We start from the raw sequence: 23,841 nt of genomic DNA on the forward strand, positions 1-23,841 counted from the left end.
CCGCCATCATTCTCACTTATCTTTTTCTGATGAGGATCTATCTGATTCAGAAGATTCTACCTCAGATATTGACACTGATAAATCTTCATATTTGTTTAAGATGGAGTTTATTCGTTCTTTACTGAAAGAAGTGTTGATTGCATTAGATATGGAGGAGTCTAGTCCTGTTGATATTAAAACTACTAAGCGTTTAAATTCAGTTTTTAAACCTCATGTAGTTATTCCAAAAGTTTTTCCAGTTCCTGATGCTATTTCAGAAGTAATTTCTAGGAAATGGAATAGTCTGGGTACTTCATTTACTCCTCCAAGGTTTAAGAAATTGTACCCTTTGCCATCTGATAGATTAGAGTTTTGGGAGAAAATCCCCAAAGTTGATGGGGCTATCTCTACTCTTGCTAAACGTACTACTATTCCTACGGCAGATAGTACTTTGTTTAAGGATCCTTTAGATAGGAAGCTTGAATCCTTTCTAAGGAAGGCTTATTTATGTTCATGTAATCTTCTTAGACCTGCTATTTCTTTGGCTGATGTTGCTGCAGCTTCAACTTTCTGGTTGGAGGCTTTAGCGCAACAAGTGTCAGACCATAATGCTTATAGCATTGTTAAACTCCTTCAACATGCTAATAACTTTATTTGTGATGCCATTTTCGATATCATTAGAATTGATGTCAGGTATATGTCTTTAGCTATTTTAGCCAGAAGAGCTTTATGGCTTAAGTCTTGGAATGCAGATATGACTTATAAGTCAACTTTGCTTTCTCTTTCTTTCCAAGGTAATAAATTATTTGGTTCTCAGTTAGACTCAATAATTTCAACTGTTACTGGGGTGAAGGGAGCCTTTTTACCTCAGGATAAAAAAATCTAAAGGTAAAAATAGGGCTGCTAATCGTTTTTGTTCCTTTCGTCAGAATAAGGAACAAAAGTCTGACCCTTCCTCTAAAGGAACAGTTTCCGTTTGGAAACCTTCTCCAGTCTGGAATAAATCCAAGCCTTTTAGAAGGTCAAAACCAGCTCCCAAATCCGCATGAAGGTGCGGCCCTCATTCCAGCACAGCTGGTAGGGGGCAGGTTACGATTTTTCAAAGATGTTTTGATCAATTCGATTCAAAGTCTTTGGATTCAGAACATTGTTTCACAAAGGTACAGAATAGGTTTCAATGTAAGACCGCCTGTGAGAAGATTCTTTCTTTCACGCATTCCAGTAAACCCAGTGAAGGCGCAAGCGTTTCTGAAATGTGTTTCAGATCTGGAGTCAGCTGGGGTAATTGTGCCTGTTCCAGTTCTGGAACAGGGCCTGGGGTTTTATTCAAATCTATTCATTGTTCCAAAGAAAGAGAATTCTTTCAGACCAGTTCTGGATCTAAAAATATTGAATCGTTATGTAAGGATACCAACATTCAAAATGGTAACTATAAGGACTATTCTGCCTTTTGTTCAGCAAGGGCATTATATGTCCACAATAGACTTACAGGATGCATATCTTCATATTCCAATTCATCCGGACCATTATCAGTTCCTGAGATTCTCTTTTCTAGACAAGCATTACCAGTTTGTTGCTCTTCCTTTTGGCCTAGCAACCGCTCCAAGGATCTTTTCGAAGGTTCTCGTGCCCTTCTTTCTGTAATAAGGGAGCAGGGTATTGCGGTATTTCTTTATTTGGACGATATCTTGGTACTTGCTCAGTCTTAACGATCTGCAGAATCTCACACAAATCAGTGTTGTTTCTTCAAAGACATGGTTGGAGGATCAATTTACCAAAGAGTTCCTTGATTCCTCAGACAAGGGTAACCTTTTTGGGTTTCCAAATATATTCAGTGTCCATGACTTTGTCTCTAACAGAAAAGAGACGTCTGAAATTGGTTTCAGCTTGTCGAAACCTTCAGTCTCAATCTTTCCCTTCGGTAGCTTTGTACATGGAAATTTTAGGTCTCATGACTGCTGCATCGGACGCAATCCCTTTTGCTCGTTTTCACATGAGATCTCTTCAGCTTTGTATGCTGAACCAATGGTGCAGGGATTTATACAAAGATATCACAATTAATATCCTTAAATCCCAATGTTCGATCTTCTCTGACTTGGTGGTTAGATCACCATCGTTTAATTCAAGGGGCCTCTTTTGTTCGCCCAACCTGGACTGTGATCTCAACAGATGCGAGTCTTTCAGGTTGGGGAGCTGTATGGGGATCTCTGACAGCGCAGGGGGTTTGGGAATCTCAGGAGGCGAGATTACCAATCAACATTTTGGAACTCCATGCGATTTTCAGAGCTCTTCAGTTCTGGCCTCTTCTGAAGAGAGAATCGTTTATTTGTTTCAGACAGACAATGTCACAACCGTGGCATGTCAATCATCAAGGGGGGACTCACAGTCCTCAGGCTATGAAAGAAGTATCTTGGATACTTGTATGGGCGGAATCCAGCTCCTGTCTAATTTCTGCGGTTCACATCATAGGTATAGACAATTGGGAAGCGGATTATCTCAGTCGCCAGACGTTACATCCGGGCGAATGGTCTCTTCACCTAGAGGTATTTCTTCAGATTGTTCAAATCTGGGGGCTTCCAGAAATAGATCTGATAGCCTCTCATCTAAACAAGAAACTTCCCAGGTATCTGTCCAGATCCAGGGATCCTCAGGCGGAAGGAGTGGACGCGTTGTCACTTCCTTGGAATTATCAACCTGCTTATATCTTTCCGCCTCTAGTTCTTCTTCCAAGAGTGATTTCGTTTGTACTGCTGGTGGCTCCAGCATGGCCACACAGGTTTTGGTATGCGGATCTCGTTCAGATGGCAAGTTGCCAACCTTGGACACTTCCGTTAAGGCCAGACCTTCTGTCTCAAGGCCCATTTTTCCATCAGGATCTCAAATCATTAAATTTGAAAGTATGGAGATTGAACGCTTAATACTTAGTCATAGAGGTTTCTCTGACTCAGTGATTAATACTATGTTACAGGCTCGTAAATCTGTGTCTAGAAAGATCTATTACCGAGTCTGGAAGACTTACATTTCTTGGTGTTTTTCACATATATTCTCTTGGCATTCTTTTAGAATTCCTAGAATTTTACAATTTCTTAAAGATGGTTTGGATAAGGGTTTGTCTGCAAGTTCCTTGAAAGGACAAATCTCTGCTCTTTCGGTTCTTTTTCACAGAAAGATTGCTAATCATCCTGATATTCATTGTTTTGTACAGGCTTTGGTTCGTATCAAGCCTGTCATTAAGTCAATCTCTCCTCCTTGGAGTCTCAATTTGGTTCTGGGGGCTTTACAGGCTCCTCCGTTTGAACCTATGCATTCTCTGGATATTAAATTACTTTCCTGGAAAGTTTTGTTCCTTTTGGCCATCTCTTCTGCTAGAAGAGTTTCTGAGTTATCTGCTCTTTCTTGTGAATCTCCTTTTCTGATTTTTCATCAGGATAAGGCGGTGTTGCGGACTTCATTTTATTTTTTACCTAAGGTTGTTAATTCTAACAACATTAGTAGAGAAATTGTTGTGCCTTCATTGTGTCCTAATCCTAAGAATTCTCTGGAGAGATCTTTACATTCTTTGGATGTAGTAAGAGCTTTGAAATATTATGTTGAAGCTACTAAAGATTTCAGAAAGACTTCTAGTCTATTTGTTATCTTTTCTGGTTCTAGGAAAGGTCAGAAGGCTTCTGCCATTTCTTTGGCGTCTTGGTTAAAGTCTTTGATTCATCATGCTTATGTAGAGTCGGGTAAATCCCCGCCTCAAAGTATTACGGCTCATTCTACTAGGTCAGTTTCTACTTCCTGGGCGTTTAGGAATGAAGCTTCGGTTGATCAGATTTGCAAAGCAGCAACTCGGTCTTCTTTGCATACTTTTACTAAATTCTACCATTTTGATGTGTTTTCTTCTTCTGAAGCAGTTTTTGGTAGAAAAGTACTTCAGGCAGCTGTTTCAGTTTGATTCTTCTGCTTATAATTTCAGTTTTTTTCATTATAAGATTAAAACTTTTTGATTCGGGTTGTGGATTATTTTTTTTCAGCGGAATTGGCTGTCTTTATTTTATCCCTCCCTCTCTAGTGACTCTTGCGTGGAATTTCCACATCTTGGGTATCTGCTATCCCATACGTCACTAGCTCATGGACTCTTGCTAATTACATGAAAGAAAACATAATTTATTCAAGAACTTAACTGATAAATTCATTTCTTTCATATTAGCAAGAGTCCATGAGGCCCACCCTTTTTGTGGTGGTTATGATTTTTTTTGTATAAAGCACAATTATTCCAATTCCTTATTTTTGATGCTTTTGCTCCTTTCTTATCACCCCACTTCTTGGCTATTAGTTAAACTGAATTGTGGGTGTGGTGAGGGGTGTATTTATAGGCATTTTGAGGTTTGGGAAACTTTGCCCCTCCTGGTAGGAATGTATAGCCCATACGTCACTAGCTCATGGACTCTTGCTAATATGAAAGAAATTAATTTATCCGGTAAGTTCTTACATAAATTATGTTTTTCTTACTTTGAGCCAGATTTTGTTAGTTTTACTATAGAGGGAGATAAATGATTAGCCAATGTCTTTCCTCTTTTAGATACAAATTCGACACCCCACTACTATTACTATTTATTTTAGAATAGGATCAGGAATAGTTTCTCTTAATATATTGCACATTTTTGGCCATTCTAGGTTTACAAAAAAAGACTGCTTTCAATTTGTGTATTGATTAAAATGACCTTTAAAGGGATACTAAACCCAAATATTTTCTTCCATTATTCAGATAAAGCATGCAATTTTAAGCAACTTTTTAATTTACTCCTACTATCCATTTTTCGTAGTTCGCTTGCTATCTTTATTTAAAAAGTAGGAATTTAAAGCTTAGGAGCCCAGCCCATTTTAGGTTCAACACCCTGGATAGCACTTGCTTATTGGTGGCTACATTTAGCTAACCAATAAGCAAGCATAACCCAGGTTCTGAGCCAAAAATGGGCCGGCTCTTTTACATTCCTGCTTTTTAAATAAAGATAGCAAGAGAACAAAGACAAATTGATAATGGGAGTAAATTAGAAAGTTGCTTAAAAGTGCATGCTCTATCTGAATCATTAACCCCTTAATGACAACTGACGTACCAGGTACGTCATGCAAAAACTAACAGTTAATGACAATAGACGTACCTGGTACGTCAGTTGTCTAACAGAGTGCTGGAAGCGATCACAATCGCTTCCAGCAGCTCTGAGGGTATTGCAGTGATGCCTTGATATGGAGGTATCCTGCAATACCACTTTACAAGCCTCCGATGCAGAGAGAGCCACTTTGTGGCCCTCTCTGCACCGGTAGCGATGGTGCCATTGTCCGGGTGTGAGGGAGCGTGCACGAGGCACATGCACGTGAACTTGCATGGGCGCGTGCATCGGGCACACTGACACCAATGAATGAGGGCAGAAAGGGAGAAAAAGGTAAAAAATAAATAAATTCAATATAAAAGGATGGGGGAGGGGGTGGGGGTATTGTGGGGGGGGGGGGGCTGCTACACTACAGAAAGAGTTTTAAGTTAAAAATGAAATAAAAATACTTTGGTTTTTGGGGCCGAACTGGGTACTGGCAGACAGCTGCCAGTACCCAAGATGGCGGTAATTAGGTAGGGGAGAGGGTTAGAGAGCTGGAGGGGGAATCAGGGAGGTTGGGGCTAAGGCAGGGGTCCATCACAGCTAAAATATTTTATTATTTTTATTTAAAAAAAAACAAAAACTCTTATTTAGTACTGGCAGGAACAATTGTGGAGTGGGGGAGGGAAGAGAGCTGTTTGGGAGGGATCAGGGGGTGGGATGTGTCAGGTGGAAGGCTGATCTCTAAAATTAACCCTACAAGCTACCTAATTTAACCCCTTCACTGCTGGGCATAATTAACGTGTGGTGCGCAGCAGCATTTAGCGGCCTTCTAATTACCAAAAAGCAACGCCAAAGCCATATAAGTCTGCTATTTCTGAACAAAGGGGATCCCAGAGAAGCTTTAACAAAAATTTCTGCCATAATAGCACAAGCTGTTTGTAAATAATTTCAGTGAGAAACCTAAAATTGTGAAAAATGTAAAGTTTTTTTCTCCAACATAGGTGTGTCCGGTCCACGGCGTCATCCTTACTTGTGGGATATTCTCCTCCCCAACAGGAAATGTCAAAGAGCCCAGCAAAGCTGGCCATATAGTCCCTCCCAGGCTCCGCCTACCCCAGTCATTCTCTTTGCCGTTGCACAGGCAACATCTCCACGGAGATGGCTAAGAGTTTTTTTGGTGTTAAATGTAGTTTTATTCTTCAATCAAGAGTTTATTTTAAAATAGTGCTGGTATGTACTATTTACTCTGAAACAGAAAAGAGATGAAGATTTCTGTTTGTAAGAGGAAAATGATTTTAGCAACCGTTACTAAAATCGATGGCTGTTTCCACACAGGACTGTTGAGATGAATTAACTTCAGTTGGGGGAAACAGTGAGCAGACTTTTGCTGCTTGAGGTATGACACATTTCTAACAAGACTTGGTAATGCTGGAAGCTGTCATTTTCCCTATGGGAACCGGTAAGCCATTTTCTTAGTTTAGTATAAGAATAAAGGGCTTCATTAGGGCTTAAAAAACTGGTAGACATTTTTCTGGGCTAAAACGATTACTTTACTAAGCATATTTGGCAGATTATAACTATTAATAGTTATTATAATCTTGGGGATTGTTTTAAAAAAATGGCAGGCACTGTATTGGACACCTTTTTCACTGGGGGCCTTTTCTAGTCATAGGCAGAGCCTCATTTTCGCGCCACTAATGCGCAGTTGTTTTTGGAAAGCATGGCATGCAGATGCATGTGTGAGGAGCTAAGAACCACTGAAAAAGCTTATAGAAGGCATCATTTGGTATCGTATTCCCCTCTGGGCTTGGTTGGGTCTCAGCACAGCAGATACCTGGGACTGTATAGGGGTTAAATGTAAAAACGGCTCCGGTTCCGTTATTTTAAGGGTTAAAGCTTTCAAATTTGGTGTGCAATACTTTTAAAGCTTTAAGATACTGTGGTGAAATTTTGGTGAATTTTGAACAATTCCTTCATACTTTTTCACATATTCAGTAATAAAGTGTGTTCAGTTTAAAATTTAAAGTGACAGTAACGGTTTTATTGTAAAACGTTTTTTGTGCTTTGTTGACAAGTTTAAGCCTGTTTAACATGTCTGAACCATCAGATAACGATGTTCTATATGTATGAAAGCCAAGGTTTCTCCCCATTTAAATATATGTGATAATTGTGTCAGTGTCCAAACAAAGTAGGGACAATAATGCCATAGATAATGATATTGCCCATGATGATTCCTCAAATGAGGGGAGTAAGCATGGTACTGCATCATCCCCTTCTGTGTCTACACCAGTTTTGCCCACACAAGAGGCCCCTAGTACATCTAGTGCGCCAATACTTATTACCATGCAACAATTAACGGCTGTAATGGATAATTCTATTGCAAACATTTTATCCAAAATGCCTACTTATCAGAGAAAGCGCGATTGCTCTGTTTTACACACTGAAGAGCAAGAGGACGCTGATGATAACTGTTCTGACATGCCCTCACACCAATCTGAAGGGACCAGGAGGGAGGTTTTGTCTGAGGGAGAAATTTCAGATTCAGGGAAAATTTCTCAACAAGCTGAACCTGATGTTGTAACATTTAAATTAGAACATCTCCACGCACTACTTAAGGAGGTATTATCTACTCTGGATGATTGTGACAATTTGATCATTCCAAAGAAATTATGTAAGATGGACAAGTTCCTAGAGGTTCCGGTGTCCCCTGATGCTTTTCCTATACCCAAGCGGGTGGCGGACATAGTAAATAAGGAGTGGGAAAGGCCCGACATACCTTTTGTTCCTCCCCCTATATTTAAGAAATTATTTCCTATAGTCGACCCCAGAAAGGACTTATGGCAGACAGTCCCCAAGGTCGAGGGGGCGGTTTCTACTCTAGACAAACGCACTACTATTCCTATAGAAGATAGTTGTGCTTTCAAGATCCTATGGATAAAAAGTTAGAGGGTTTGCTTAAAAAGATGTTTGTTCAGCAAGGTTACCTTCTACAACCAATTTCATGCATTGTTCCTGTCACTACAGCTGCGTGTTTCTGGTTCGAAGAACTAGAAAAGTCGCTTAATAAAGAATCTTCGTATGAGGAGGTTATGGACAGAGTTCAAGCACTTAAATTGGCTAACTCTTTTATTTTAGATGCCGCTTTGCAATTAGCTAGATTAGCGGCGAATAATTCAGGGTTTGCTATCGTGGCGCGCATAGCGCTTTGGCTAAAGTCTTGGTCAGCGGATGTGTCCTCCAAGACCAAATTGCTTAACATCCCTTTCAAGGGTAAAACACTGTTTGGCCCTGACTTGAAAGAGATTATTTCAGACATCACTGGGGGAAAGGGCCACGCCCTTCCTCAGGATAGGTCTTTTAAGGCTAAAAATAAGCCAAATTTTCGTCCCTTTCGCAGAAACGGACCAGCCTCAAATTCTACACCCTCTAAGTAAGAGGGTAATACTTCTCAAACCAAGCCAGCCTGGAGACCGATGCAAGGCTGGAACAAGGGTAAGCAGGCCAAGAAACCTGCCACTGCTACCAAAACAGCATGAAGTGTTGGCCCCCGATCCGGGACCGGATCGGGTGGGGGGCAGACTTTCTCTCTTTGCTCAGGCTTGGGCAAGAGATATTCAGGATCCTTGGGCGCTAGAAATAGTTTCTCAAGGTTATCTCCTGGAATTCAGAGAACTACCCCCAAGGGGAAGGTTCCACAGGTCTCAATTATCTTCGAACCAAATTAAAAGACAGGCATTCTTACATTGTGTAGAAGACCTGTCAAGAATGGGAGTGATTCATCCTGTTCCATTAGGACAAGGGATGGGGTTTTACTCCAACCTGTTCATAGTTCCCAAAAAAGAGGGAACATTCAGACCAATTTTAGATCTCAAGATTCTAAACAAGTTTCTAAGGGTTTCATCGTTCAAAATGGAAACCATTCGAACGATCCTTCCTACCATCCAGGAAGGTCAATTCATGACCACGGTGGATTTAAAGGATGCGTACCTACATATTCCTATCCACAAGGAACATCTTCGGTTCCTAAGGTTCGCCTTTCTGGACAAGCATTACCAGTTTGTGGCACTTCAATTCGGATTAGCCACTGCTCCAAGGATTTTCACAAAGGTACTAGGGTCCCTTCTAGCGGTGCTAAGACCAAGGGGCATTGCAGTAGTACCTTACTTGGACGACATCCTGATTCAAGTGTCGTCTCTGTCAAAAGCAAGGGCTCATACGGACATTGTCCTAGCCTTTCTCAGATCTCACAGGTGGAAAGTGAACATAGAAAAAAGTTCTCTGTCCCCGTCAACAAGAGTTCCCTTCTTGGGAACAATAATAGTTTCCTTAGAAATGAAGATTTTTCTGACAGAGGCCAGAAAATCAAACTTCTAAGCTCTTGTCAGGTACTTCATTCTGTTCTTCTTCCTTCCATAGCGCAGTGCATGGAAGTAATAGGTTTGATGGTTGCGGCAATGGACATAGTTCCTTTTGCACGAATTCATCTAAGACCATTACAACTGTGCATGCTCAGACAGTGGAATGGGGATTATACAGCCTTGTCTCCGACGATCCAAGTAGATCAAAGGACCAGAGATTCACTCCGTTGGTGGCTGACCCTGGACAACCTGTCACAGGGAATGAGCTTCCGCAGACCAGAGTGGGTCATTGTCACGACCGACGCCAGTCTGGTGGGCTGGGGCGCGGTCTGGGAACCCCTGAAAGCTCAGGGTCTATGGTCTCGGGAAGACTCTCTTCTCCCGATAAACATTCTGGAACTGAGAGCGATATTCAATGCTCTCACGGCTTGGCCTCGACTAGCAAAGGCCAAATTCATAAGGTGTCAATCAGACAACATGACGACTGTTGCATATATCAACCATCAGGGGGGAACAAGGAGTTCCCTGGTGATGGAGGAGCATCCGGGGGAGTGGGAACTCCATCCGGAAATCTTTGCCCAAATAACTCAATTATGGGGCATTCCAGACATGGATCTGATGGCCTCTCGTCAGAACTTCAAGGTCCCTTGTTACGGGTCCAAATCCAGGGATCCCAAGGCGACTCTAGTGGATACAATAGTAGCACCTTGGACCTTTAACCTAGCTTATGTATTCCCACCGTTTCCTCTCATTCCCAGGCTGGTAGCCAGGATCAATCAGGAGAGGGCTTCGGTGATCTTGATAGTTCCTGCGTGGCCACGTAGGACTTGGTATGCAGACCTGGTGACTATGTCATCGGCTCCACCATCGAAGCTACCTTTGAGACAGGACCTTCTTGTTCAGGGTCCATTCGAACATCCGAATCTGGTTTCCCTCCAACTGACTGCTTGGAGATTGAACGCTTGATTCTATCAAAGCGTGGGTTTTCAGATTCTGTAATAGATACTCTGATTCAGGCTAGAAAGCCTGTAACTAGAAAAATTTACCATAAAATATGGAAAAAATATATCTGTTGGTGTGAATCTAAAGGATTCCCATGGAACAAGATAAAAATTCCTAAGATTCTTTCCTTTCTACAAGAAGGTTTGGAGAAAGGATTATCTGCAAGTTCTCTGAAGGGACAGATCTCTGCTTTATCTGTTTTACTTCACAAAAGGCTGGCAGCTGTGCCAGACGTTTAAGCGTTTGTTCAGGCTCTGGTTAGAATCAAGCCTGTTTACAGACCTTTGACTCCTCCCTGGAGTCTTAATCTAGTTCTTTCAGTTCTTCAAGGGGTTCCGTTTGAACCCTTACATTCCGTAGATATTAAGTTATTATCGTGGAAAGTTTTGTTTTTTGGTTGCAATTTCTTCTGCTAGAAGAGTTTCTGAGTTAACTGCTCTGCAGTGTTCTCCGCCCTATCTGGTCCATGCAGATAAGGTGGTTTTGCGTACTGAGCCTGTTTTTCTTCCGAAGGTTGTTTCCAACAAAAATATTAACCAGGAGATAGTTGTACCTTCTTTGTGTCCGAATCCAGTTTCAAAGAAGGAACGTTTGTTACACAATTTGGACGTAGTCCGTGCTCTAAAATTCTATTTAGAGGTTACTGAAGATTTCAGACAAACATCTTCTTCGTTTGTTGTTTATTCTGGTAAAAGGAGAGGTAAAAAAGCAACTTCTACCTCTCTTTCCTTTTGGCTTAAAAGCATTATCAGATTGGCTTTTGAGACTGCCGGACGGCAGCCTCCTGAAAGTATCACAGCTCACTCCACTAGGGCTGTGGCTTCTACATGGGCCTTCAAGAACGAGGCTCCTGTTGACCAGATATGTAAGGCAGCGACTTGGTCTTCACTGCACTCTTTTGCCAAATTTTACAAATGTTATACTTTTGCTTCTTCTGAGGCTATTTTTGGGAGAAAGGTTTTGCAAGCCGTGGTGCCTTCCGTTTAGGTGACCTGATTTGCTCCCTCCCTTCATCCGTGTCTTAAAGCTTTGGTATTGGTTCCCACAAGTAAGGATGACGCCGTGGACCGGACACACCTATGTTGGAGAAAACAGAATTTATGCTTACCTGATAAATTACTTTCTCCAACGGTGTGTCCGGTCCACGGCCCGCCCTGGTTTTTTAATCAGGTCTGATGAATTATTTTCTCTAACTACAGTCACCACGTTACCATATGGTTTCTCCTATATATATTTCCTCCTGTCCGTCGGTCGAATGACTGGGGTAGGCGGAGCCTGGGAGGGACTATATGGCCAGCTTTGCTGGGCTCTTTGCCATTTCCTGTTGGGGAGGAGAATATCCCACAAGTAAGGATGACGCCGTGGACCGGACACACCGTTGGAGAAAGTAATTTATCAGGTAAGCATAAATTCTGTTTTTTTATTTGCTCGCATTTGGCAGTGAAATGGTGGCATAAAATATACCAAAATAGGCCTAGATCAATACTTGGGGTTGTCTACTACACTACACTAAAGCTAAAATTAACCCTACAAGCTCCCTAATTAACCCCTTCACTCCTGGGCATAAAACACGTGTGGTGCGCAGCGGCATTTAGCGGCCTTCTAATTACCAAAAAGCAACCCCAAAGCCATATAAGTCTGTTATTTCTGAAAAAAGGGGATCACAGAGAAGCATTTACAACCATTTGTGCCATAATTGCAGAAGATTTTTGTAAATAATTTCAGTGGGAAACCTAAAGTTTGTGACAAATTTTGTGAAAAAGTGAACTTTTTTTTTTTATCGCATTTGGCGGTGAAATGGTGGAATGAAATATACCAAAATGGGCCTAGATCAATACTTTGGGTTGTCTTCTAAAAAAAAATATATACATGTCAAGGGATATTCAGGTATTCCTGACAGATATCAGGGTTCCAATGTAACTAGCGCTAATTTTGAAAAAAAGTGGTTTGGAAATAGCAAAGTGCTACTTGTATTTATTGCCCCATAAATTGCAAAAAAAGCAAAGAACGTGTAAACATTGGGTATTTCTAAACTCAGGACAAAATTTAGAAACTATTTAGCATGGGTGTTTTTTGGTGATTGTAGATGTGTAACATATTTTGGGGGTCAAAGTTAGAAAAAGTGTGTTTTTTTCCATTTTTTCCTCATATTTTATAAAAAAATTTTTTTAGTAAATTATAAGACATGATGAAAATAATGGTATCTTTAGAAAGTCCATTTAATGGCGAGAAAAACGGTATATAATATGTGTGGGTACAGTAAATGAGTAAGAGGAAAATTACAGCTAAAAACAAACACTGCAGAAATAAAATAGCCATTGTCATTAAAGGGACATGCCACCCACATTTTTTCTTTTATGATTTAGAAAGAGAATGCAATTTTAAACATCTTTCTAATTTACTTATATTATCTAATTTGTTTTATTCTCTTGATATTCTTTGATGAAAAGCATATCTAGATATGCTAACTAGCTGCTGATTGGTTGCTGCACATAGAAGCCTCGTGTGATTGGCTCATTATGTGCATTGCTTTTTCTTCAACTAAGGATATCTAAAAAATGAAGCAAAATAAATAATGGAAGTAAATTGTTATGTTGTTTAAAGGGACATTATACACATTTTTTCTTTGCATAAATGTTTTGTAGATGATCTATTTATATAGCCCATAAAGTTGTTTTTTTAAATAAATGTATAGTTTTGCTTATTTTTAAATAACATTGCTCTGATTTTCAGACTCCTAACCAAGCCCCAAAGTTTTATGTGAATACCATCAGCTACCTTCTCCAGCTTGCTCCTGTTTGTGTAAAGGGTCTTTTCATATGCAAAAGAAGGGGGAGGGGGGAGTGTCTTATTTGCCACTTGCAGTGGGCTTTCCAGCTACCTTTTCAACAGAGCCAAACTGACAGCTTCTAAGTAAGTTTTTAAACAGTTTTATACTGGATTTTTATATCAGTATCCGTGCATCTTATTCTTTATAGTAGTGTCTATTACATGCAGTTATATGAAAATGAGTGTATACTGTCCCTTTAAATTTCTATTCTCTATCTGAATCATGAAAGAAAGATTTTGGGTTTAGTGGCCCTTTAAGGGTAAGAAAATTGAAAAATGGTCCGGTCATTAAGGGGTTAAAGAAAAAAATTGGATTTAGTGTCCCTTTAAGCACCACATCCAAATAAGTGATCTCATCCAAATTACTAGTGAATGTAAACTAATAAACCTATATTCAGGTAAAATCATTCACTTGTGCTATCTAGGTCCCTTCCAAAAGAGCAGTAAATAGTCTATAAAGTGACAATAAAAATTAATACTGTTCAAAAAGTTATCTGCAAAAACGTGGGACAGCTCCCACCAACCCATAAAAAGTTTGGTATAATTTAGCCCCCATTGCTGTCCCAATTTTCTGGAGATAAAATCAACCATCAAAGAGAAAATAATTATGACTAAGCAGGAAGTAGATTATCCTTATGATGTAATCCTTAAATGGACACTCAAGTCAAAATAAACTTTCATGACACAGAGCATGCAGTTTTAAGAGACTTTCCAATTTACTTCCATTATCAAATGTTGCAGTCTTTTTATATTCACACTTTCTGGGGAACAAACTCCGAATGAGCATGTGCACAAGCTCAAAGGGTATAGGTATACTAGTCTGTGATTGGTTGATGTCTGTCGCAGGATACAGTCAGACTGGAAAATGGGCGAAAAATGTAATTTGCCAGAAAAAAGCAACTGCTTATTTGAAAGTAGGTGTTAGTGCATTTTTTATGTACTTTTTAATTATGCAATTCTACTGCATTTAGCGGTTAAAATTAACCACATAATTGGTATATTTATCCAGAAAAAAAACTGCTTCCAAACCCCAACTATGTGGGATAGCAGAATAAAGATCTACTACGTCTACTATTGGCCACATTAAATTATATCTTAAAGGGATGCTTAGTAGCTCTCAAATAGCTTGGAATTATTTGGACCAAGAGTTGTAAAATTGAGTCAACCCAGGTGGATAATTTCTCTAACAGGGAACCAATACCTGATAACAATTGGCCTGCCCTTGATCTGTTTGAGACTTGTGTGTACCATAGGTAGATGATGGAAGATGAGAATTTGAAATCTGTCTTTGCCTCCAAGACTGCTTGAAGGTGCGGCCCCACATCCAGTAGTCCTGGTAGTGGGCAGATTAAGTCTTTTTTTTTCAGGAGGCTTGGTTTCTGTCCCAGATCCATGGGTTCCGAATATTTTTTTTCTCAGGGATATCGGATTCGATTCAGAACAAGGCCTCCCAGAGGAAGGTTTTTTTCTGTTTAATGTTCCAAGGAATCCTGTAAAAGTTCAGGCTTTTCGTCAATTTGTCTCAGATCTGGAAGAAATGAGTGATTTGTACTAGTTCTTTTGCAGGAACAGGGGATGGGATTTTATTCAAATCTCTCATTGTTTCATAAAAGGAAGGCACTTTCAGACCAGTTTTGGATCCAAAGACTCTAAAAAAAATTCTCAGTGTTCCATCTTTCTGAATGGAAACTGTCGGGACTAATCTGCCTTATATTCAGCAAGGTCAATTTTATGTCCACAATAGATATAAAGGATGCTTACCTTCATTTTACAATTCAGTGTGGCCTCAAAGATTTGGTATGCGGTTCTGGTCTAGATGTCCAGTTGCCCTCCTTGGCCTCTCCCTCTGCGATCAGACCTTCTGTCTGAAGTTCCTTTCTTCCATCCGGATCTAAAGTCTCTAAACTTGATGGCATGGAAATTGAATGCTTAGTTCTGAAACAGAGGTTTCTCAGATTCTGTTATTGAAACTCTGATTCAGGCTTGTAAGTCTATCTCTAAGAAGATTTATCACAAGGTTTGGAAAAAATACATTTTCTGGTGTATAGATCATGTTTTTTCCTGGCATTCTTTTAGAATTCCTAGGATCCTTCCTTTTTTGCAAAATGGTTTAGCTAAAGGTTTGTCTGCCAGTTCCCAGAAAGGATAGATTTCTGCTCTTTCAGTATTGTTTCACAGAAAGATTGCTTGTCTTCGTGATATTCATTGTTTTGTTCATGCTCTGGTCCGAATTAAACCTGTTAAGCCTTTTTGTCCTCATGGAATCTTAACCTGGTGTTTGTAAGCTCATCCTTTTTGAGTGGATTTATTCTTTTCTCAGTGCTAAGTTTTTTTTTTTGGTTTTTTTTTATTATTATTTTTTTTTTTAACCTTCCTTTGGCTTTTACTCATAGATTTCCACAGCTTGGATATTAGTTTCCATGAGTAAGGATTGTGGACTCTCACCACCTGTATAAAAGAGAACATAATTTATGCCTACCTGATGATAAATTCCTTTCCTTTATGGTGGTGAGAGTACACAAGACACCCCCCCCCCCCCCCCGTTTTTGTATGAGAACAATTCACCCATTCAAGGTTGTATGCGATTTAATTCAGAGAGAGCTCTGAGTGAAAAGGGTACTATGTTTTCCATGCTTACTTTAACAGGACGCAGGAACACAAATGTACAATATATTCAAACTAACCACAACTAGGTCCCCTCATCACAAAGTCAAATATGTTGTTATGAGTAAGTGAACATTTACTCCCCCCTCTGCGTACCTTGGAAAATAGTTTCTACGAAGATCAGTTGTTTCCTGCTACTTCCTTGCTGCGGGCATTATTAGAGTGGTCTAAATGGCTCCTTCACCACATGCTAACAAAGTGCTAGTATTCTTTCACACACTGCCCATCTAGCCGAAAGTAATCCAAACAATGTGTTTCTTGCAAACCTGGGAAATGTAGGTAATCCATATCCAAATTTAAGCACTTCGTGGAAAGAAAAAAAATGTGTACAGCTTTACAGTTAATTCTCCTGATGAAATCTGGCTTACCACTGCTGACCCCCCAATCTGGGATACATATAGTTAAAAAATACAAAATATGCAGAGCATGGATTGCAAAAGAATAAAATATAAATTTATTAGAGCATGGAAAAAGCAGTATAAGGACACACTTGCAAGTGTCATCTCTTGTTATTTAGCAATGATATGAAAGGAAGTAACTAAAGTATGTGCCTATGATCCAGATTCACAGGCTTTACTGAAAATATGCTGTAGTTTGTGTGAGTTATTACTGCGCTCCTTACTTACATTACTGCTGCGCTCGCTGAGCCTCTTCACTACCATAAATTCCACTCTGGGCACATGATCAAGGGGTAGCTGGCATAGCCATAGCGTATCACAACTGCAATGAAATAGCGCATGTGATGCAATATCAAAGAGAGTAAACTCAGGAACCAATAATGAGACGAGAGCGAAACAAGAAGGTATTTGCGCATTTTCTCACACTCTACTGGTCTGCATTGCTGAAAAAAATTGCCCTTCATGTCCTTTTAATTTTCATCCCATACTACTGCCATGTAGTGTGGATTAAATGGTACAAAGGGAATGGTGTGGGGTAAAATAAACACATTCTGTTCTGATGGGTAAGTATTGTCAAGAATTGTACATGGTGGCAGTCAGAAAAGCATATAAAGGTTGCAATTTATCCATTGCTGATAGGCTAGTATTTTACTTTGGATTCTACTGGCATGTCTGCTTTTTATTTAAAAAAAAAAAAATTCTTTCACTGGTAGAAGAAAATATACACCCAAAGCTCAGCGTATTAGCCATCAAAACCGCTTCAACTGAATAATTATAACTCTGTTATATATAGTTATGATGCATTTACCTTATTCAGTAACTTTTTAATTAATCATTTGGAGTGAGAGCAAGCCCTCTGGTGGCCCACGGCTGTTGGCTAAGAGGTGGATATGTCTACTGATTGAAAAAAGGAGCAGTGCCGTGGGTCGCCAGAGCCGCTAAGCTTAGCAGTGAAGCCGTGGGTCGCCAGAGCCGCTAAGCTTAGCAGTGAAGCCGTGGTGAAATACAGGCACATTATCACTTTTTTTATTTATTTTTTTTACTTTTATTTTTTCACTGATGGTAAATCCTTGCTTTTTTGATGTTTCACTTTTCTGTAAAGCTACAGAAACACAATACCTATTTTGTTCTTACAGTAACCAATTAGTCTTTTTGCCTTAGACGTCCATGTGTTTAGTACGTATTTATTTTTTTCTCTTTTTTTTTTTTTTTTTCTCCTCAGCAAGAGGTTGAAAACTTTAAAAAGGTGAACATGATCAGCAGAGAGCAGTTCGTCACCTTGACTCCAGAGCCCCCTGTCGATCCAAATCAGGAAGTTCCTCCAGGTCCTCCAAGGTTTCAACATGGTAAGCATGATTTTGATCTATATGGTTGTAAAACTCAACACCGAATCTCCAATAAATTAGAGACCCAGTGGTGTGACCAAAAATTAGTCAGCCGCATATGTGTTTTGCAGCAAAATCGTAGTCTTTGTATCAATGAATGGGCCATTAAATACAGTACAAGACGGCCACTGCGTCAATCAGACTCATATGCGTATACACTGAACTCTTGCCTCTGTGTGCATATGAAAAGATTTCATAATGGAAGTAATTTTGTAATCTCTTAAAATTGCATCCACTATCTGAATCAAGACAATTTAATTTAGACGTTAGTGTCCCTTTTAAGTACTAGGGGACATAGAGTAGTTATTATTCCTATCACATTCTGTTCATTTGACCAACCATTTTAATTAATATAAATTTTGGTGGCAAATACCTCTGAAAATTGCATTCATTCTACACTCCCTAAAGAGACTGCAACCAAAGTATGCTGCATCACTTTTTAAATTGGCATCTTAATTCCTGAAAAAAAATGTTCTGCTCATTTCAAATTCAGTGTTGCATTCTATTTTCTTTCTAATGGCAGTAAGAGTTCACAGATTCCATTCATAGCCTATGCGAAATACTTTACCTGGCCACCAGGAGGAGGTAAAGGCACCTCAGAGCATTGAAATATCCCGCCCACTTCCCCTACTCTCCCAGTAGTTCTTTGCCTCGTTCATGGAGGTGTATATTTGTGTATATACACAGACACACTCTAGTGATCCTTTAAAGAGCCATTAAATACTGAATTGCATAATAATTATAAGACAGATTTCCTTCTTAATATGAGGAGAGTCCATGGCATCATTCCTTACTGTTGGGAAATACTGAACCTGGCCACCAGGAGGAAGCAAAAACACCCCAGCCAAAGGCTTAAATACTCCCCCTACTTCCCTCATATCCCAGTCATTCTTTGCTTTTCATCACAGGAGGTTGGCAGAGAAGTGTCAGAAGATTCGGAGTAGTTCCTTATGAAGGGTATCTATCCTTCGAAATGGGACTGGAGTTTTAAGTAGTCTTGTCAGCCTCTCAGTGAGAGCATTGACGAATGTTGGGGTCTGGAGATGCAGGGAGAGTCTTTCTGCGAACCCATCCAGACTTGTATTAACAGCTCCTAAGCAATCAGTGTTGACGAGTTTCACTCCCTGCTTCCATCACTCAAGTCCATGTCAGGACTGTCAAACTTGAGAAGCTGTGTTTCTGTTCCACTGCATAGATTCTGATAAGATTGTTTAATTTTTTTATACACATATGATAATGCAAGAAGACAGGGTCACAGTGTGGCTCCTTTTATCTGTTTGGAATCAAGGGTTAATATCTCGGGGGGGGGGGGGATTATTGAACATGGGGGGATTAATCACATAATTTTATTTTACTATGATTATGCTGTGACGTGTGAGATGTGGCTCAGGCAGATGTTGGAACGTACAGGTTTTACTTTTGTTTTTGGAAGGTGCGCAGCCTGAAAGTCTTGGCGCACTCTTTTCCTATAGCAGGGGAGGTCCTGCATTGTGCACCATGTGACCGTGTGTGGTTACACTGATTTCCTCTTTCCTGACTGTGCGGTTTACCGGAGAAGAAGCATTTTTTTTCTGTTTGGCCTGGGTCATAGGAGGTGGTGAGTGCCCCAGTCACTGGGGGTATAAAGGTGCCGTTTTATCCTATTATCTATAGTCTCCTTTATAAGCGCATGCTATGAAGGATTCTGATGCGTTAGAGGGTACTCCCTCTTTACCTAAATCTAATACCTGTCTATATTGTGAGGAGGCCGCGGTATTACCCGCCTGCTCAATTATGTTCCACATGCCTTGATAAAGTAATTATGTCAAAGAAAGTTAATATGTTTGATACCACTGAGCCGTCCACCATTGAGGAGTCTCCATCCTGTGAGGTGCACACCCTACAGTCATCTTCTAATACACATGCAGCTTCCCATAGCACTCCTAATCCTCCATCTGGAGGGACCCTTTTACCACCAGACTTTACTGAGCATTTACAAACGGCAGTGCTTTACCTCGCCTTGCTAAGCGCAATTGAAAGGTTAAATATTGCTTTCCTTCCCAGGGGTCATCTACTAGCTTATTGAATTTATCTAATACAAGATTATCCGATGATGAAGGCGCCTCTGATACTTCAAAAGATGCTCTTTTTTGGTCGGAGTCTGCTGCCTCTAGGCCTCCAGCTGCAGAGGAATCAGACTTGAGATTTAGGATTGAGCATTTACGCTTTCTGTTGAAGGAAGTTTTGGCTACGTTAGAGGTTCCAGAGACCAAATTGCCTGAGGAACCTTTTGATTCCTAAATTAGATAGTCTACGAGGACAGGGTTGTACCATAAACTTTTCCAGTTACCATAAAGGTGGCTAACATTATTAAGAATGTATGGGAAAGAATTAGTTATTCATTTTCTCCTTCTTCCTTTAAAATATTGTTCCTGGTCCCGGACTCTCAATTGGTGTTGTGGGGCTCCATCCCTAAGGTGGATGGCGCTATCTCCACGCTTGCTAAACGCACTACTATCCCACTTGATGATAGTTCATCTTTTAAAGAGCTCATGGATAAGAAAATAGAAACTCTGTTAAGAAGGATGTTTCAACATACGGGGTATTTGTTTCCACCTGCAGCGGCTGTTGCTGCGGTTGCTGGAGCAGCTACCTACTGGTGCGGCTCCTTATCTGAGTTGATCATGGTGGAGGGTCCCCTTGACGTGATCCAGGAAAGAATTAAGGCCTTAAGGTTGGCTAATCCTTTTATTTATGATGCAAATATGCAAATTATTCGCCTGAATGCCAATGCTTCAGGTTTTTCTGTTCAAGCCTGTAGGGCACTCTGGCTGAAGTCCTGGTCTGCGGATATGACTTCAAAGTCTATTCTTCTTTCCCTCTCACTTAAAGGAAAGATTCTATTTGTTCCAGGCCTGGGCTCAATTATCTGCATGGTTACTGAAGGCAAAGGTGCCTTTTTACCGCATAAGGACGACAAACCTAAGGGACAAGGTCCTAATTTTCGCTCCTTTCGTTCGGATAAATCCCAACGTCTGCAGCCCTCTGCAAAGCCCGAGCCATCCAAGGGGACTTGGAAGCCTGCTCACTCAAAGTAGAGCAAGAAGCCCGCCGAGACAGTCGGCATGAAGGGGCGACCCCCGATCTTCGGGCACTTGGTTTGGGGACGTTTAAGAACCATGGGTCCTGGAGGTCATTGCTCAGGGATACATTATAGGTTTCAAGTCTCATCCACCCAGGGGCAGATTCCTCTTGTCAAACCTGTCTTCAAGGCCTGAAAAGAGAGAAGCCTTTCTGGGGTGCGTGAGGGATCTCCTACCTGGGAATCATTGTCCCGGTACCTTTTACAGAAGAGGTCTGGAATACTATTCAAACCTTTTTGTGGTCCCAAAGAAGGAGGGAACTTTCCACCCGATTCTGGACCTAAAGTGCTTCAACAAGTTCCTAAGATTTGCATTCCTGTACCAGGACTGCCCGTTTATTGCACTTCCGTTTGGTCTAGTTACTGCTCCAAGAGTTTTTACAAAGGTTCTAGGGGCTCTGCTTGCAGTGGTCAGAATCAGAGGTATAACAGTAGCGCCATACTTGGAAAATATTCTGGTTCAAGCACCATCCTGTCGTCTGACAGAGGACCATTCGAAAGCCCTTCTATCTCTTCTTCGATCTCATAGATGAAAGATAAACTTAGAAAGAGTTCTCTTATTCCCAGTACCAGGGTGGAATCCCTGGGTACTATAATAGACTCCATATCCATGAGGATATTTCTTACAGACCAGAGACGTCACAAGCTAACTTCCTCTTGTCTTGCCATCCAGACCTCCTTAAGGCCCTCTGTAGCTCGGTGTATGGGGGGAGATTGGTCTCATGGTGTCCAGCATGGACATCATTCCTTTTGCCAGATTCCATCTCAGACCACTTCAGCTGTGCATGCTGTGACAGTGGAACGGCGAACATTTGGATCTGTCTCAACAGATTTCTCTGAACAACCGGTCGAGAGAATCGCTCTCCTGGTGCCTCTGTCCAGATCACCTGTCCCAAGGGACATTCTTCTTGAGACCATCCTGGGGTGACTACGGACGCAAGTCTCTCAGGATGGGGATCTGTTTGTGTTGCCAGGAAGGTACAGGGCCTGTGGAATCGACAGGAATATCCCCCCTCCTGATCAAAATTTTGGAACTTCGAGCGATCTTCAATGCTCTGAAGGCTTGGTCTCTTCTGGGTTCATTCCAGTTTATCAGTTTCCAATCAGACAACATAACCTCTGTGGCTTACATCAACCATCAGGGGGGGTGATGAGGAGCTCCGTAGCAATGAGGGAAGTATCTCGGAATCTGGAGTGGGCGAAGGCCCACAACTGCTTGCTGTTAGCGATCCACATTCCGGGTGTGGACAACTGGGAAGCGGATTTCTTCAGCAGACCATCCTTTCATCCGGGAGGAATGGTCTCTCCATCCCGAGGTGTTAGCAGAGATTTGCAACAGATGGGGGACACTGGAGATAGATCTCATGGCATCCCAGCTCAATTCCAAGCTGCCCAGATATGTCGCGGTCCAGGGATCCTCAGGCGGAGCTAACAGATGCATTAGCAGTGTCTTGGAGGTTCAATCTAATTTACATTTTTCCACCGTTACCACTTCTCCCTCGTGTAGCGGCCCACATCGAGCAGGAGCAGGCATCAGTGATACTGATTGCTCCATCGTGGCGGCGAAGGATGTGGTTCGCATGTCTGGTGGGGATGTCCTCATTTCCTCCATGGAAGTTACCTTGTTAATTTTTTGCAACGGGCTCCGTGTGCGCCTATGCATTCAGTTGACATTAAGTTGTTGTCCTGGAGGGTTCTTTCTTTCATGTAATTGGCAAGAGTCCATGATCTAGTGACATATGGGATATACAATCCTACCAGGAGGGGCAAAGTTTCCCAAACCTCAAAATGCCTATAAATGCACCCCTCACCACACCCACAATTCAGTTTTACAAACTTTGCCTCCTATGGAGGTGGTGAAGTAAGTTTGTGCTAAGATTTCTATGTTGATATGCACTTCTCAGCATTGTTGAAGCCCGATTCCTCTCAGAGTACAGCGAATGTCAGAGGGACGTGAAGGGAGTATCACTTATTTGAATACGATGATTTCCCTAATGGGGGTCTATTTCATAGGTTCTCTTTTATCGGTCATAGAGATTCATCTGCTACCTCCCTTTTCAGATCGACGATATACTCTCAATTTACCATTACCTCTACTAATAACTGTTTTAGTACTGGTTTGGCTATCTGCTATATGTGGATGGGTGTCTTTTGGTAAGTATGTTTTCATTACTTAAGACACTCTCAGCTATGGTTTGGCACTTTATGCATTTATATAAAGTTCTAAATATATGTATTGTACTTACATTTGCCATGAGTCAGGTTCATGTATTTCCTTCTGCAGACTGTCAGTTTCATATTTGGGGAATGTTAAAATTTTTAAGAATTTTTTTTCTTACCTGGGGTTTAGTCTTTTTTCAATTGACTACTTCTTGCAATTGCGGGTATTAGGCCCGCGGGTGCGTCAAATACTAAACTTTATTGCGTCATTCTTGGCGTGAGAAATTTTTGGCGCTACTTCGTCATTTCCGGCATGATACGTGACGCCGAGACCTTTCACACGGCGGCGTCATTAGTGACGCAAGTGTGTCATTTCCGGTTATTTTTGGCGCAAAAAAAGAGTTTACGTTACGTTGTGCGTCATACTTGGTGCCAAACTTTTCATTATTTCAATACCCCTTGTATGTTTGCCTCTTGCTTTTTGCTATCAGAGGCCTATGCTATTGCATTTTTTCCCATTCCTGAAACTGTCATTTAAGGAAATAGATAATTTTGCTTTATATGTTGTTTTTTATCTTACATTGTGCAAGATGTCCCAATCTGATCCTGCCTCAGAAGTTTCTGCTGGAACATTACTGCTTGACATCGGTTCTACCAAAGCTAAGTGCATTTGTTGTAAAATTGTAGAAATTATTCCACCGAATGTCATTTGTAATAGTTGTCATGATAAACTTTTACATGCAGATAGTGTTTCCATCAGTAATAGTACATTGCCAGTTGCAGTTCCTTCAACTTCTAATGTGCATGATATACCTGTAAATTTTAAAGAATTTGTTTCTGATTCTATTAAGAAGGCTTTAGACT

At 40.8% G+C, this 23,841-nt stretch overlaps 1 protein-coding gene across 4 annotated transcripts in view; it reads left to right on the forward strand.

The window, feature by feature from the left end:
* The window catches only part of LARP1 (La ribonucleoprotein 1, translational regulator), a 341,591-nt gene that overhangs the window by 220,102 nt on the left and 97,648 nt on the right, over positions 1-23,841 (forward strand). For all 4 annotated transcript variants that reach the window (XM_053718702.1, XM_053718703.1, XM_053718704.1 and 1 more), the window contains one exon: positions 17,534-17,657. In XM_053718702.1, the coding sequence (XP_053574677.1) occupies positions 17,534-17,657 (124 nt within the window). The remainder of the gene's footprint in view (positions 1-17,533; positions 17,658-23,841) is intronic.

This window comes from Bombina bombina, chromosome 6, assembly GCF_027579735.1.
Source record: "Bombina bombina isolate aBomBom1 chromosome 6, aBomBom1.pri, whole genome shotgun sequence".
NCBI classification, from domain to species: Eukaryota; Metazoa; Chordata; class Amphibia; order Anura; family Bombinatoridae; genus Bombina; species Bombina bombina.